The 15,994-nt window shown below is 38.6% G+C and overlaps 1 protein-coding gene across 2 annotated transcripts in view; it reads left to right on the top strand.

The window, feature by feature from the left end:
• Positions 1–15,994, top strand: part of ATP2A2 (ATPase sarcoplasmic/endoplasmic reticulum Ca2+ transporting 2) — a 56,770-nt gene that overhangs the window by 23,241 nt on the left and 17,535 nt on the right. For both annotated transcript variants that reach the window (XR_001296712.2, XM_005691428.2), the window contains exons 6-9: positions 7,713–7,793; positions 9,689–9,774; positions 10,891–11,355; positions 15,752–15,840. Coding sequence is in view for 1 of the 2 variants with exons in the window: in XM_005691428.2 (XP_005691485.1) it covers positions 7,713–7,793; positions 9,689–9,774; positions 10,891–11,355; positions 15,752–15,840 (721 nt within the window). In the remaining variant the exon portion in view is untranslated. The remainder of the gene's footprint in view (positions 1–7,712; positions 7,794–9,688; positions 9,775–10,890; positions 11,356–15,751; positions 15,841–15,994) is intronic.

The raw sequence follows: 15,994 nt of genomic DNA, 5'->3' as shown, positions 1-15,994 counted from the left end.
TTTCCAACCCTTATTATTGTGATTAAGATTTGGGGAAAATTAGAAGAAACCACAAAGTGCAGGGAACACGTTTCCTAAGTGTGACACGAGACTGCCACCATCACGAGACTTGACTATGTGAGAATATAAAATAACTTATTTTGAAGATGATAACATAATTTTAAGAAATAACGTGCTTTGTGTTAGCTGCTGCTGCTAAGTCACTCCAGTTGTGTCCGACTGTGCGACCCTATGGACGGCAGCCCCCCAGGCTCCTCTGTCCACAAGATTCTCTAGGCAAGAAGACTGGAGTGGCTTGCCATTTCCTTCTCCTGCTTGGTGTTAGTGGTAGTCAGAATACAAGATTGAGAGTATGAGGAAATGGCAAGAAAATTAATTTGGTGCAAGTATACATTTGTAGGAAAATTCTGTTTTCTGAGACTCTTTTCTCCAGAAGTAATTGAAGTGTACAAGAGGAAAATTGGAAACATGTAGATGGCTGTGAAGATAGTGACTGATTGATTAATCACAGGATGGCTGTGAAATACCTGTGACGTTAAGCAAGTTACGTGCCTCATTTTCCTTATCTGTAAACAGGGAATGAAGATAGTCATAGAATTCATAAAGCTCTTACAGCAGTACTTAGTGTAGAATAAGCATTCTCCAAAGTTGAGCTTTAGAGATGATTGCTTTAGGTATTACTATGTAGCCATTAAAAAAGAATGAAACCGCTAAGTACATACCAGTGTTAAAGGTTTGTAATTTTTATTTTAATGAAATTTTATTAAGTGTTATCTATAGAGAAAGGTGTTTGATAAATAGTGTTAACAGATAAATAGATGTTTGGATGAGGGAAGTGAGGGGTGGGTTTTCACCTTGTAAAGAGCATGCGTTACTCTTGTAATAAAGAGAAATGCATGTTGGTATCCCAGATCCTGTGTACTCTAACCTTGCGTAACCTTGCTGCAGGCTGCCTCCACAGCATCTAATGAACCAGTTAGCTTCCACCTCTAGCAGCTAAAAACTTCCCTGCCTAGGAACAGCTGTGCTACTTTTATTGGCAATTATGTATTATGCCAGTTTTATTATAAAATGTCCCTTATAAGGAGCTAAAACATACTTGTCTGTTCTGTACAATAGTTTTTCTCTTTGGAGGCACATAGAAGTCTGATGCCTCATCCTGTGATGGCCTGTTTTACCATCTTGATGGCTTCTTTGGTGCCCATGCTTGAATACAGTTAATGTAAATGGGGTCTGGTTCCTATTTGAGACCTTATCTTCCACCCTTACACATAAGGACACTTCTTTGGCAGTCTTAGTTGTCCTGTCACTTAAAGCCCGTGAGTCTTTCACATTTCTCTTTCCCTGCAGTATCTCTAGTCCTCTGCTAGCAGACGTGTCTTCTGTTTTCAGTCTATATTTTAAGCAGTAACCACTGTTAAACTTCATTCAGCCCAACCAAGGCTAAGATCTCTTTGATCCTGACGTTTCATTGTTGCTAACTTTGTGACAGTCTTCAACTTGATCATTATCATAAGTTTCTGGTGCCCCCCCCCCTTTTTTTTTAAGAAAATGATGTGTGTGCAGGTACTTCATTCCACAGCAGATATTTTACTTGGTGTGCACTGTTTCAGCACAGTGCCAGGCCTGGCAAATCAGAGGAGACTAGGCGACCTCCCTGTGGGGCTAGTGGTCCAGTGGGGAGGACACAGCAGACATGAATGTGATGAGTGTCGGGAAGCGGGCACCTTCTGTGGCGCGTTGTGAGGGACACCAGCCTGATCGTGAAAGTTCCAGGAAAACCTGGCTATTTGTGAAGACTCGGAACTTTTGAGAAACTGAAGAGTATTGTTTGAAGCAAGTCTAGTAGGAAGAAGCTGTTGAAAGGTTTTAAAGAGAATGATATGTCTGCATTTTAAAAAGATGGGTTTCATCATAGATAATATATCCTACAAATTGGACTGGGAACAAATACAGTATAAGCTGTGGCAGTTTGTAATGTTCCTCCATGCTCACCCTGAGGCCTGGAAATAGTGTTAAGTAGGCAGGTAGAGCTTCTCAAGTGACTTTCATTCATTTTTTTCCTAACTACAAAATTTATGACTCAAATTAGGAGGGAAAATGTTTGAGTCACAGTTAAATGTTTAACTAATTTAGGTTAATTCTATTATGGCTGGCTTTTCCTCAGAGCCATTTAAACTCAGAAACAATAGTGGTATTTAAGAGGTAATTTTCTGATCATATATATAGTTTTCTTTTAAAAAAAAAAGGTTTGAATAAACTGGTAGAATTTGCCACAATACGTTAGGTTTTTTCCTTCTGTATAATCAATTCAAAAAAGGCTTTTTCTGAGTTGTGCTTCATTTTAACTGTCAGCGTTTTTGACATAATAATATAACCAATGTTAAATCATCCTGGCCTTATAAATAGTCTTTCCCAGATTTTAAGATTAAGAAAGCTTGTGTTCATTCAGTTCTAAAATGTGGCCAAGTAATAATTTCCTTTAAATGACTTTTACTTGCATTCTTGGTAACTCACCATAAAGTATACATTGAAGAATTTGTTCAGAGTGGAACTCTGTGTTGTGATAGCGGGTTTTAAAGAGCCTACAGACTTAAGGAACCAAGAGCTGAATTTTAAGTGTCAGATGTTAAACAGAAAGTAGTTTATAACAGTTTATTCTTCTATTACACTGCCTGAATTCAAGAGACAAAAAAATTTTCAGAGGAAAAAATTGCAGAGCATCCCGTTGGCGAGAGTAAGAATTTTCCACTACCACTTGCCCTGAGGGCACTGACATGCCCCATCAGGGAAATATCACTGGATGTGATCATCGGAACAGACTGCCTACTCCTCTTGCACAAAACCCTCGGCCTGGAATTCACAGAAGCCTGCAGACAAAAGAAAATTATGTCTTAGTTGAAAAGTAGTCATTGAGTCTTTGTTGTCATGGATCTTTTACTTCTTTAGACAACCTGCTTCCTTGTAGAGTTAATCCTAAATTGACTCCTCCAAACAAAAAGCAGAGTCACACAGTAAATTAAAGGAAGTCTTTCATTAATTGAAGTTCTTTAGGCAAGACTCCTATTGCTGCCTTTAGCTTCCTGTCTAGAATGAGGACATGAGTTGGTCTGGTCAAGATGATGCAAGGGAGTGTCTTTCTCACTAAGAGAATACTAGAACTTGGCAGGTTTTTAAGGCCAGTTTGGATTTACGCTCTTAGCACCTTTTCCACACAGGAGAAGAGCCTGGCAGCCCACCCCGGTGTTCCTGCCTGGAGAATCCCCGTGGACGGGAGCCTGGCGGGCTGCAGTCCATGGGGTCGCAGGGGGTCAGACACGACTGAGCACATGCGCACCTTTTCCACAGAGAGATCATTTGTAATGGAGATAAACATGAAACTTTCAAGGTAGCACATTTCCCAAGTGTTAGGGACTTGGGGTCTTCTCGGCCTAGAGCTTCGCATACATGGCACATGAGAAACAGCACACAGGAGACTGTTCTAAGCAGGCTCTTCACAGGGTCTGTGACACCAGTTACTAAGCCATTTTCCCCCTTGTATTAGTTTTTTAGTGTGCTTGGAGAATTTCTTTAAAATAATGGGTTCCTGGATCCCAAATGCATTGAACCAGGTTCTTGCTTGGAGAATCCCAGGGACGGCGGAGGCTGGTGGGCTGCCGTCTATGGGGTCACACAGAGTCGGACACAACTGGAGCGACTTAGCAGGCTCTTAAAGAGCAGGCCCCAAGATTCTGTAGTTTATAAAAGGTCCCCAGGTCATCTTTTAGTTCCTAAATACATAATTGCCTGCCAGTTAGAATGGCTGTTTCAGGATGGAAGAAAAGTTAATAAGAGCATAAGATCAATTTTAAGCAACTTCCTGTGTGGTTCAGTGGCTAAGATGCTATTCTACCAACTCAGGGGACCCAGGTTTGATCCCTGGTCAGGGAATTAGATCTCCAGGTCATCTTTGAGTTCCTACATATGTAGTTGCCTTCCAGTTAGAATGATTGTTACAAAAGTTTAATAAAAGCATGACATCAGTGTTTAAGGACTTCCCAGTCACTTGTTCCGCTAGAGTTTTACATCTGACTCGTTCTTGAATATTTAACCAATAATTAAACGTATATCAATATAATTTCTGTACAACAGAAATAGCCTTCATATATTTAAAACAGACTTTTAGGAGTAAAAATAAGCTGCTTCTTTGTAATGCGAGTTTAAACATTAACATAATTTTAAATGCTGCATATATAGTATCAATCCCGCCTTAAACTAGTAACTTACATGTTGACTGTGTTACTGAGGAAAAAAATTAATCTTGGTATTTCTTGCCTCAAAAACACATTTTTCATTCATTTTTAATCCTCTGAGCTGCCCCACTGAAACATAGCAAAGTAAATGGCAAGATACAACTTCTGGGTCCTCAATTCAAATATTAGATTTGCTGACCTTAATTAAATTGTGGCCAGGTATATGAGGGTACAAGCTAGAGCTAATATATGAAGTTGTTTAAGAGAGATTCAGCTCCAGTATAAAATGACACCTTGTGCTATTTTATTTCATTTTTTTCCTTTTTGGCTGCACCACGTGGCTTGCAGGAGCTTAGTTTCCCAGCCAGAGTCTGAATCCATGCCCCTTGCAGTGGAAGCACGGAGTCCTCACCACTGGACCACCAGAGAATTCCTGGCATTCTGCTTTCAGATTGGTGGTTTCCATTCATTTGTTACAGTGCAGATGGGCCTATAGATTGTGGTGACTGCTATGCCATGTTAGAAGTTTTCTGCTCCTGTAGGATCATGGCATAAATTGCTTCAGACGTTAAAGGAACATTGTCAAGTAATTTTTCCATTTAGGGCCATGCACTCATCATTGAACTTGGATCCTTTTCATGTTCAAGGTTATGTAGGGTCAAACTACGACAGCCAGAACTAACACAGGAAAAGTTTTTTAGGTTGTTTGAGGTTTTTATACGTTTATTTTTTGCTGCACTAGCAGCTTGCAGAATCTTAGTTCCATCACCAGGGATCGAATGCCCTCGGCAGTGAAAATGTGCAGTCCTAAGCAGTGTACCATCAGGGAATTCCCTAAGCTATTTTAAAGTTTTATCTTGCTGAGGTATTTTAGGTTGTGAAGGCCCCTAAATTTTAAGATACAGTTACTTACTACTGTTGTATGAGCAGAATTGTGTTATTAATAAAATGAAAGTTTCTAGTGTCTTCCATCTGAATATTGCGGCTGTTGCATAAGCGTTTCCAGCAGGAATTTCACCGTGACTTTGTGTGTCCCTGCAGTCAAGTGCAGGGTGATCTCTGCCTCCTGGGAGTAGATATTGGCAGTCTTGTTCTGTGCTGCCTCGTGACCGCGTTTCTTACATAGGTTATAGGGTTTGTTTCATGAACTGTACTCTCCCTGAGTTTAAAAGCTGTGAGTCACAGAAATATTAGAACTAAATTGAAGGTTTAACAAATGAAATCAATCCTCTACCTAGAAGTGGATTCTGTCTAAGAAGTAGATTGAATCGATTGAATCTACTTAGACAGTATAACCAGTTATGTATAACCAGTGGCAGAGTTACAGTTCTGTATGGTAGCGTAAGTCTGGAAAAGTAAGCTTTAACTTAATATATGCATTTGTAGGGGGAACGGTGCTTATTTGTTTTGTTAGCTGTTCTTGCATAAGACTCTTAAAACACCTTAGTACCTTTCCGAGAGTCAGGGAAAGCTGCTTTGTACTAATGTTTGCTGTTCAGTTGCTTTGATACTGAAACATACTCATCTAACGATTCTTGAACGCCTACCGTATTCAGGGCATTGTTCTCAGGGTGCAGGTGGAATACAGGCTTTACGTGTTCCTCGGTCTGTGTTGTGGCATTTATTTCAAATACCATCAAGGAAAGGGGCTAAGACATGGCCCATTTAAGAGCTATTAAAGGAACTCTGGCCCAGAAAAGAAGACTCACTTGACTTAAAGATCTCCCAGAGGTTACACAAGAGGTTTTTCATTTATCTGATAATGCAGATTTCAGAAGGTACCATAGGGTACATACAGACAAGGTGAAGAGTCTCTTTCCACCCCTGCCCTGCTGTCTGGTACTGTAAGTCTGTTATCCCTGCCAGAGGTATTTTCTCCTGACAGCGGAGCTCCATGTGCACAGTGCTGCACACTTGTGTTTTCTCCACTTAATGTACAGTATGAATAGACTTAATAGACACTTAACACAGTATGAACAGACCTTTCTATTGCTGATTTAAAAAAAAACATAACTATGTACTGCAAGCATATCTGTAGAATAAATTCTTTGCAGTGGAATTTTATGGGGTAAAAAGATTGTGTTTTGCCATTTTTGTTTGGTTTTTTGTCGTCCCATGCGGCTTACAGGGATCGCAGGTCCCCAACCAGGAATTGAACCTGTGCGCTTGGCTGTGAAAGCAAGAGCAGAGCTCAGAGTCCTATCCACTGGACCACCAGGGAACCCCTGTGCTTTGCACTTTTGATATGTATTACCAGTTTGCCCTCCCGAGATTTTGTAAGTTTTTTTCTTTGTACTCAGTGGTGTATGTAGGATTGTCACAAAGTCTGGATGCCTAGTTGAGTTAAAAATATTAAATGAATACTAATATTATATGGTATGTTTAGTGATGTTACGTTCAGTTTGTCCTTATTAGCAGTGCACTAAGCACCGAATTTTCATTAATACCTGCTCATGCGCTTGCTCAGCTAGTAAAGAATCTGCCTGTAATGCAGGAGGCCCCAGTTCGATTCCTGAGTCGGGAAGATCTGGAAAAAGGATCTTGGGTTTCCCTGGTGGCTCAATTGGTAAAGGATCTGTCTGCAGTGCAGGAGACCTGGATTGGGAAGATCCCCTGGAGAAGGGAACGGCTACCCACTCCAGTATTCTGGCCTGGAGAATTCCATGGACTGTTTAGTTCATGGGGTTGCAAAAAGTCGGACACAACTGAGTGACTTTGGCTTTGACTTTTCATGCACTTGACTCTAAGTGATTTGTAGCTTTGGTTTGTTTTAGGGGTTTTGGATTTTTTTTTTTTTTTTTTGCTTATTAAAACTAAACTTTCTACATCTTATAGTCACCTTGTATAAAGAAGCCCTGTTTCTGTACATTCTTTCAAACTTAGTACACTTTTTTCTCAACTCCTTTGTCAATTTGATAGTTTAAAAAGTGGTCTGTGTTGTTTTATCTTGCCTTTTTCTTATGAGTGAGATTAATTGAGCATCTTTTTATAGAGGTATTTGTTTCCTGTTTGATAATTTAGCTTTCCCAGTGGAAGAAATCAGTTTATAATTCGGTCCCCCTCGCCGTGCCCTGTGTGTGTGTGAGTGTGACTAAATAATGTGTACTTAGAGCTGTTTGCCCAAGCATCATTGTTCTCTTACTTATGTACTTCATATCTTGTATTTATCCAGGAAGTGTTTTTATGACCCTGAGGACAAGTTGCTTATATTGCTTATTGTAGCAGATTTGAGGGTGGGGGGTGAGTCCCATGCAGCCTGTGGGATCCCACTTCCCCAGGATTGAACCCACGTCCCCTGCACTGGAAGCACAGAGTCTGAACCACTGAACCACCAAGGCAGGCCCTGTAGCAGATTAGATTTGTGCTGGATACAGACTATTTATTTTCTTTAAATGGTGTGTTTGATTTGGAGACAGCTTCTTCATGTAACATGATTTCACAAGTTGCTTATTTAAGCTGCTTTTTTTCCTCCCCAATTAGTTGGTGACAAAGTTCCTGCTGATATAAGATTAACATCCATCAAATCTACTACTCTAAGAGTTGACCAGTCAATTCTCACAGGTAACTATCACGCTTTGGCAGCTGCTTAGTTCCTGAGGCCCAGATTCCTGCTGATGATGAGCTGACTCTTGCCCCACTGTCCATTGATGGTGTGTCCCATTTCAGTCTTTCCAAGATGTTTGTTTCATAGCTTAATTAGTCTTTCTGCCAATCGATGCCAAGCTATAATTTTAAAACAGTTGGCTTTCATCTCATAAGGCCTTCTTATGTTTAAATTTGATTAAAAAGTAGTTTTGATTTTAAAAGTTTTTTTAAAGGTTGAAAATTCCTTCAGTAGCCTGAGATAAAGTTGAAGCAGTATTGTTGTCTCTGTTTTGTGGAAAGTGAATTAATTACCTAGTGTTTTTTTTCCAGGCAGGAAAAATAGACTCCAGGAATACTAATCTCACACCTCACATACTTTGCAGTAGTAAAATGTACAATTAACAAAAGTCAGCACTCTCCAAAATGGTGAACGTTTACTGCCTAAAATTTGAACACTAATTAGATTTGGGATTGTTCAGAACATTTTCCCGTTTTTGTTTGATAAAGGCACAGTCTAGGGTGGAGGGTTCATATTAACTGGAAGTAAGGTGGTCAGAAGATTAACTTAAACACAATGCTAACCTGAATTAAATAGGGAGTAAATATAAAATTCAAAGATTTATCTGATGATTAGTTTTGAAAAGCAACTAGATGTCTTAGAAGTAGGGACATGAGTAACCTGGACTCTTATTTTTTATTGTTCTTTATGAATAGCTTATCTACTAAAACTGCTGTTATCAGCAACAACTTGGAAGCTGATTAAGCCATAAAATGGTAGGGAATTGATTGGATTGTATATAAAATTCTCATATTGTGCATACAAAAATAATTTCCATTTTAAATAAAAATCACACTCTAGTTTTAGGCTAGATTGAAGAACCAGAGTCTTTTGTTAAATATTGAGAGTGAAATTTGCTTCCTGAAATTTGACTTAACAGCCAGGGCCATATTTCACCTTCATTATATACCATTACCCCTTGAACAATGTGTGTTTAAACTGCTTGTGTTCACTTATCTGCAGATTTTTTTCATTAATAAACCAGTTGATTGAATCCTCAGATGCAGAACTGCATATCCAGAGGGCAAGGCCTAAGTTCTGTGCAGATTTATGAATGCAGAGGGGTTGGCCCCCCAACTGCTGCTGCATTGTTGAAGGGTTAGCTGCATTTCATAGGTGATGGTTAGGTTGAAACCAGGTTCAACAAGACATTGTGAAAGTTCTAAGAAGTGGTCTCTTACTCCATGTCGTCTTTTTTACTGCCGCTGATTGCTGTTTTTCATTTTGGTTTATTGAAGTAGAATGGTTGATAAGTGCATGAAATATTATCTAGAACAGTGTTTTCATTTCTCATCTTTGGCATTATTGAACAAAAACAGGCTTTACAGTGGATGAGCCTCAGTATTCACATCTGTATCTACAGTTTATTCATTTTGTTAAAAGTAAATATACTTTCAGCTTTTTAACTATTACATACACACAATATGTGTGTATATATAAGTATACAACAAATCTACATCCACTATATTAGAGTATAAAATGATACTTGAAAATGAACTAAATTTGAGTAGTTAAGAAAATAAAGGTAATTGACTTGAATCTTACTTCAAAATTAAATTCCTTTATTTTGATTTTTTGTCTTGGAAATTAGTTTCTTTTTTAAAAATTTATTTATTTTAATTGGAGGCTAATTGCTGTACAATATTGTACTAATTTCTGTTACTGAATTTTACCAGTTTCTACCATTTTGAATGAATTGGGCCTTTTTTCCCTTTTCCTGAGAGTGGTATTGGCATGAGTGAATGAGGGTACCAGGGTTCTAAGTGTGAATTGCATAGATCTAAACAAACCTTCTGTATTGCCACCTGCTTAGGTGAATCTGTCTCTGTCATCAAGCACACTGACCCTGTCCCTGACCCACGGGCTGTCAATCAAGATAAGAAGAACATGCTCTTTTCTGTAAGTACTTTGGATAGATTTAACCTTTAAAGGGGTGTTTCCTTTAAAATGACGTGGATGATAGCTGTGTATAGCTCACAATTAAAAGGTGTGTGTTTAGAAAGAAAGCAAATGTGGCAAACCGTTAATAATTGGTGAGTCTGGGTGAAAAGTAAAATAGATGTTTATTGCACTGTTCCAATTTTTCTGTTAAATTTTTTTGAAATATAAAGTTGGGAAATTTATAGTTTTTGTTTAGAATTTAAAGTGGTATTTCAAGTAGTAGGCTTTTGTGTGTTAACATGGGACTCTAACCACCCATCCTCCTCCTCCTAAGTCACGTCAGTCGTGTCCGACTCTGTGCGACCCCATAGACGGCGGCCCACCAGGCTCCCGTCCCTGGGATTTTCCAGGCACGCATACTGGAGTGGGTTGCCATTTCCTTCTCCAGTGCAGGAAAGTGAAAAGTGAAAGTGAAGTTGCTCAGTTGTGTCCAACTCTTCACGACCCCATGGACTGTAGCCTACCAGGCTTCTCCATCCATGGGTAAATTTTTAAAAAGTACTACAGAGCTACAATGAAGGTAATGCGCTAGGGATTACAATAGAGCGGGCAGGGACACCTTGTGCTTTGAGTGTCAGCGCTCTAGTGGGGTCCTCGAGGGCAGCTCCTGACTCTAGCCGTCCTTCTTACGGGGACAAAAGGAGAGGCGGAGTTGTTGGAGCCAGAGGTGGAGAATGCTTAGGGTTGAGAGCCGTATAATGTTTGAAAAGTCAGGAACACAGAGGGGTTAAGCTCTACTCCAGTCCAAAGCTCTCTGCAAGCCAGATTCAGTGAGTAGAGATTTCAGGTGGGCCAGTGTAAAGGGCTCTGGGGCAAGTGGGTACCATTCTCATTTCACGGAGAATCACAGAGCGATATACTACACCACCTGCCTTGAGGTATTGCTCCTCATCAAAATTTGAAGGCTGGTTACCTGAGTAGTAGCCACTTGAGGGCCCAGTAGAATGTGGTGTGTAGAGAGGCCAGTAGAATCTGGGTGCCCTCCTCAAAATCCACAGAAGTTTGAGTTTACTAGTCAGGGTTTAAGTAGGATATGGTGTTGATCTCTTAACCAGTTCTCTCCTTCTGTCCTAGGGCACAAACATTGCTGCTGGCAAAGCCATGGGAGTGGTGGTGGCAACTGGCGTTAACACTGAAATTGGCAAGATCCGAGATGAGATGGTAGCGACGGAGCAGGAGAGAACACCCCTCCAGCAGAAGCTGGATGAGTTTGGGGAGCAGCTGTCCAAAGTCATCTCCCTTATATGCATTGCAGTCTGGATCATAAACATTGGGCACTTCAATGACCCAGTTCATGGAGGCTCCTGGATCAGAGGTGCTATATACTACTTTAAGATTGCAGTAGCCCTGGCTGTAGCAGCCATTCCTGAAGGTCTGCCTGCTGTCATCACCACCTGCCTGGCTCTTGGAACGCGCAGAATGGCAAAGAAAAATGCCATTGTTCGAAGCCTCCCTTCTGTGGAAACCCTTGGTTGTACTTCTGTTATCTGCTCAGACAAGACAGGTACACTGACAACGAACCAGATGTCAGTCTGCAGGGTAAGTGGAAGTAGTTTAAGAATCTTTTCTGAGTTATGGTTGTTGATTGATCATCAGAATATGCCCTCATATCATTGAAAGCTTTATTGTTTGGTTCAATTTTATTTTTAATGTAGTTGACAATGATTTGTTGGTTTCAGGTGTACAGCATAGTGATTCAGAGACATATGTGTATATTCCTCTAGATTCCTTTCCTTCGTAGCTTATTAAAAAATACTGAGTATAGTTCCCTGTGCTGTACAGTGGGTCCTTGCTGGTATGCAATAGTGTATATATGTTAGTCTCTTAATTTTAACCATTCCCTTTCTCCTTTGGTAACCATAAGTTTCTTTTCTAGTCTGTGGGTCTACTTTTATTTTGTAAATGAGTTAATTTGTATCTTTTTTTTTTGGTTCCACATACAGGTGGTATCATATTTGTTTTTGTCTTACTTAATTTACTTAGTATGATCTCTAGGTCTATCCATGTTGCTACAAGTGGCATTTTTTTCTTTTTTAAAGCAATTATTATAGTATAGTTGATTTACAGTGTTGCTAGTTTCAGGTGTACACAAAATGAATCAGTTATGCATATACATAACATGCTCACTCTTTAAAAGATTCTTTTCCCATATAGGGCATTACAAGAGTATTGATCTGTTTTCTATATAGTGGTGTGTATGTGTCAATCCTAATCATCTTCTTTATCCAGTCATCTATCAATAGACAATTACTTGCTTCCATGTCTTAACTGATGTAAATAGTGCTGCTGTGAACATTGGGGTGCGTGTATCTTTTCAAATTAGTTTTCATAATTTCTGGATATATGCCTAGAAGTGGGATTGCTGTATTGTAAAACTTTTGGTTTATAATTCGATACCTTTTTATGTGCTTTAAGCAAATTGAACTGTATCTGATAGAGGCTATCTACATGAGTGATACACTTGTGTTGGGGAAGTAACTGTAACTCTAAGCAGTCTGTGAATGTGTTAGATGACTACGCTTCCTTTATTTCCTTGTTCTTCTAAGTGTATTTATGTTAACACAAGCTTCAAAGTAAGAATTGTATAAAACCAGCTAGTTATCTGCCTACATAAAATTCTAATTGGTATTTCCTTAACGCATTGAATGAAACATGTTTTTCTTCTTGAAAAGTAAATAATTGCGTTTAACTTGATTCATTTTGTGTTCATCCTTCCCTCCTATGTTGTTTTGACTATCACTTTAGGATAAAATAAACTGTTTAAACCTGCCCTAAGCAGAATAAAGAAATAATGTAATGATACAGCTGAATGAAGTTCTTTCATGTAATTTGATTTCCATAGGTTTCATTCAAACAACTTTGAGGTAGAAGGATGAGAAAAACAGTATAAACTTCTAGTTACAAAATAAGTGTGTCATGGGTGTGAAATGTACAGTGCAGGGCAGTCAGTAATAATGTAGTATCTATGTGTGGTGGCAGATGATAACTAGACTTAACAGTGATCATTTTGAAATGTATAGGAATATCCCATCATTATCCCATGTACCAGGAAGTAATAACATAGTGTAGGTCAATTAAACTTCAACAACAAACAGAAAAAGAGCAAATTTGTGGTTATCGGTCTGGAGGGTGAGAAATTAGATGAAGGTGAACAAAAGGTACAAACTTCCAGTTAAATATTAGGGGATGTTGTGCACAACATAAGTAGAGCCGGCACTCAGTTCAGTCCAGTCGCTCAGTCGTGTCCAACTCTTTGCGACCCATGAATCGCAGCACGCCAGGCCTCCCTGTCCATCACCATCTCTGCTGTACCTTATATGTGAAAGTTGTTAAGAGAGTAAATCTTCAGAATTCTCATCACAAGGAAACAATTTTTTCTTATTTTGTATCTATATTAGAAGATGTATATTTACTAACTGATAATCATTTCATAATGATTGTAAGTCAAATCATTTGTACAAGTCAAAGTGATTTTTCAAAAGAGATACAACTCATAAATGTTGAATGAAATTCATGTCAAAGATTCTGTTTGGGTCATTAGTTCAATGAGAGAAAATCAGTAAGATGGTAAAACTGGTTACAGGAACATGTGAGGAAGTGCTTAGTATTAGAATAGGACTAGTGTGTGTTACATTATAAAAACTGGTTAATATCACACAGAGAAATAAAACTAAGTTTATTTATACAGGACAAAAAGCCGCAACTTCGTAAAACGTGAGTCTTTTATAATAGCACAGTGAAAGAATGGTAACATTTTCCAGCGCACTGAGTCTTTAAATGCCTGCTAAGTAACGCTTCTGAATGACATTGGAGGGCATGCCATCAGCCCCTTGGCCTTATCTCTGGGTTTTAGATAATGGGTTTTTTAGCATTAGAAATTGTTCTTGTTTTAATACATTGAACCCTCAGACTCTTTACTTACCGAATTTAAATTTGTGGTAATTTTTTTATATACGTACCCTCAACTCTTTGTATTGTCCAAAACCCAGATCCTGATAGCTCAGTTGGTAAAGAAGAATGGACAGGTGTTCAGGTGGCAAGCTTCTAACTTGGCTTAAGTAGATGCAGATTGTAACTGAGCTTCCTAAATTTTCTTTCCTTGGTCCCCCAAAATGTTGGATTTTTTTCTTATATTTTCCCTTAAATAATCTGATTTCAAATGTTCTGTTAAAGAAACAGCTTGCCTCTTTGTTCTGTTCTGCCTTTGGGGACAGAAAGCTGATGCTAATCAGTATTCTACAGGAGGTTTCTTGCAGTGGGTTGCATAACTGCCCTTGACTTAGGGGTACTTTCATCATGCAGTTTCTAAATGGCTTACTGGCTTGCAGTCTAAAAATGCCTGTGTGCATTCAGATTTAGTTTGTGTGGGTTAGAATTCTGAATGTCTTAGAATATTTTGTACTGTGGTATAGACCAAAGAGCTTCACTTTATAAACAGTGTCATTAAAGAAGTGACATGGTGTAGTCATAATGATGCCAGCTTGCTTTGATAAGTCTTAGTGCAGTTAATTTTTCACGTGTGACTTTGTCTGAATTATATGGTAATACTGCTCAAGAGGTTAGAAAACTTAGGCTCTGAGAAATTGTGCCATGGCTGAGGGTCCCACAACTTTTAATAGTAAGGTAAAGTTCAGTTTCCTGATAGGAGAGATCGGTAAAACCTGTTTCTCTCTCCCACTTAATAATTGTGTAATCTTGAGCACATCCTTTAACCTCTCTATTCCTTTTTTTCCTCTTCTGTAAATGTCAGACATTTTTGGAAAGAGCTTTCTGCCAAAATTCCTTTTTTAGATGTTGTATCTGCTAGGAAAAAAAAACTGTAGGAATTGGTGATCTTGCTGCATGTGACCTTGGACATGAATCTTTTCCTCATTTGACACACCAATTATATGTGTTTGAACTAGAGCCTTTTACCAGGAGTCATCACAGTTTTAAATCCCGTTGTATATAATTTTTTTTTTAATCCTTTTGTCTCACAGCTTTAGTTCAGTTCCCAGGTTGATTTAGTTCTGAGTATACTTTTGAAATAAAGCTTCTGGAATTTAAAAGTATATGCTATATAATAAACAAATCTTATGAGGCAAAGGAAGTTATTTTAAAACAAAATCAGATTTTCTTACTGAATATGAGTCTCGGAATGCTCTGAAAAGGTTTTTTAAAGCATTACATGGCTCTTCTTTTACTTAACATGTTAAAAATTCTTTATTGTAGAATGGTTTGATCATTCCAAACTGGACTTCTGAATTACAATTGGAAAGCAAACCAAGAGGGGGAAAAATACCCTCACCTTAACAAACTGGCTCATGTCACTTTATTATTCTGTAAAATTAAGAATTCCTTCCTAAAGCACGCTTCTATCTGTTATCGTCTTGGTAACATCAGTTCATTCAGCTCTGCGGGCTCATTACTGTATACATGTGGTTGTGCAGCTTCATAGAAAATGAGCTATTGCCACAATAAAAAGTAAGTGGGAAGGAGTAGAGAAGCAATTTGTCTTATTTTACTTGGGGAATGTTTATGCAACTCTGATATGTGAGTTTATTTTTCCTAGGCTTTTAGCTCTAAAGCAGGGATACCCAGGTCACTTTCTCAGCCTGCCATTTGGAATTCTGAGTATTCTAAAAAGTACTACTTGAGTCTTTGGAACTGACTGGCCCAGAGTCCTTATAACTTGGTTTTCATATAGGTTCTCTTTCTTCTCTGCCTGGTACCATTGCTGCTTATTTATTTAGCACCTCAATGATGCTGTTTTTCAGACTGTTAGATGAATGGGGAGGCAGTCTTAATAGTGTCTAGTTAGAATAAGGAACAATACTTCTCATGCTGAGCTTCGACACTTAAGTCAGAAGAGCCTTTTGTCTTAGCAAAGGTTATATGCTTCTAGCATATCTTTTTTTAAATATCTTTTAAACACTTACGCTTTTTTTTTCTGTAGATGTTCATTCTGGACAAAGTTGAAGGTGATACCTGTTCCCTTAATGAGTTTACCATAACTGGATCAACATATGCACCTATTGGAGAAGTGTGAGTAAACCTTCCTTGTCTTTTAAAGGCTCCACTTTGGTAGTTTGGTGCCTGTACAGACTTACAGTGTCTGTACAATGTTCGGATAATTTTCCTGATGTAGCTCATGTTGGTTATCAAAATGGCTTACTTTTTAAAAAATGAAATTGGTATA

This window comes from Capra hircus, chromosome 17 (assembly GCF_001704415.2).
Source record: "Capra hircus breed San Clemente chromosome 17, ASM170441v1, whole genome shotgun sequence".
Classification (NCBI taxonomy): domain Eukaryota; kingdom Metazoa; phylum Chordata; class Mammalia; order Artiodactyla; family Bovidae; genus Capra; species Capra hircus.
Note: the sequence above shows the minus strand (reverse complement) of the source record. Positions and strands in the feature narration are given on the sequence as shown.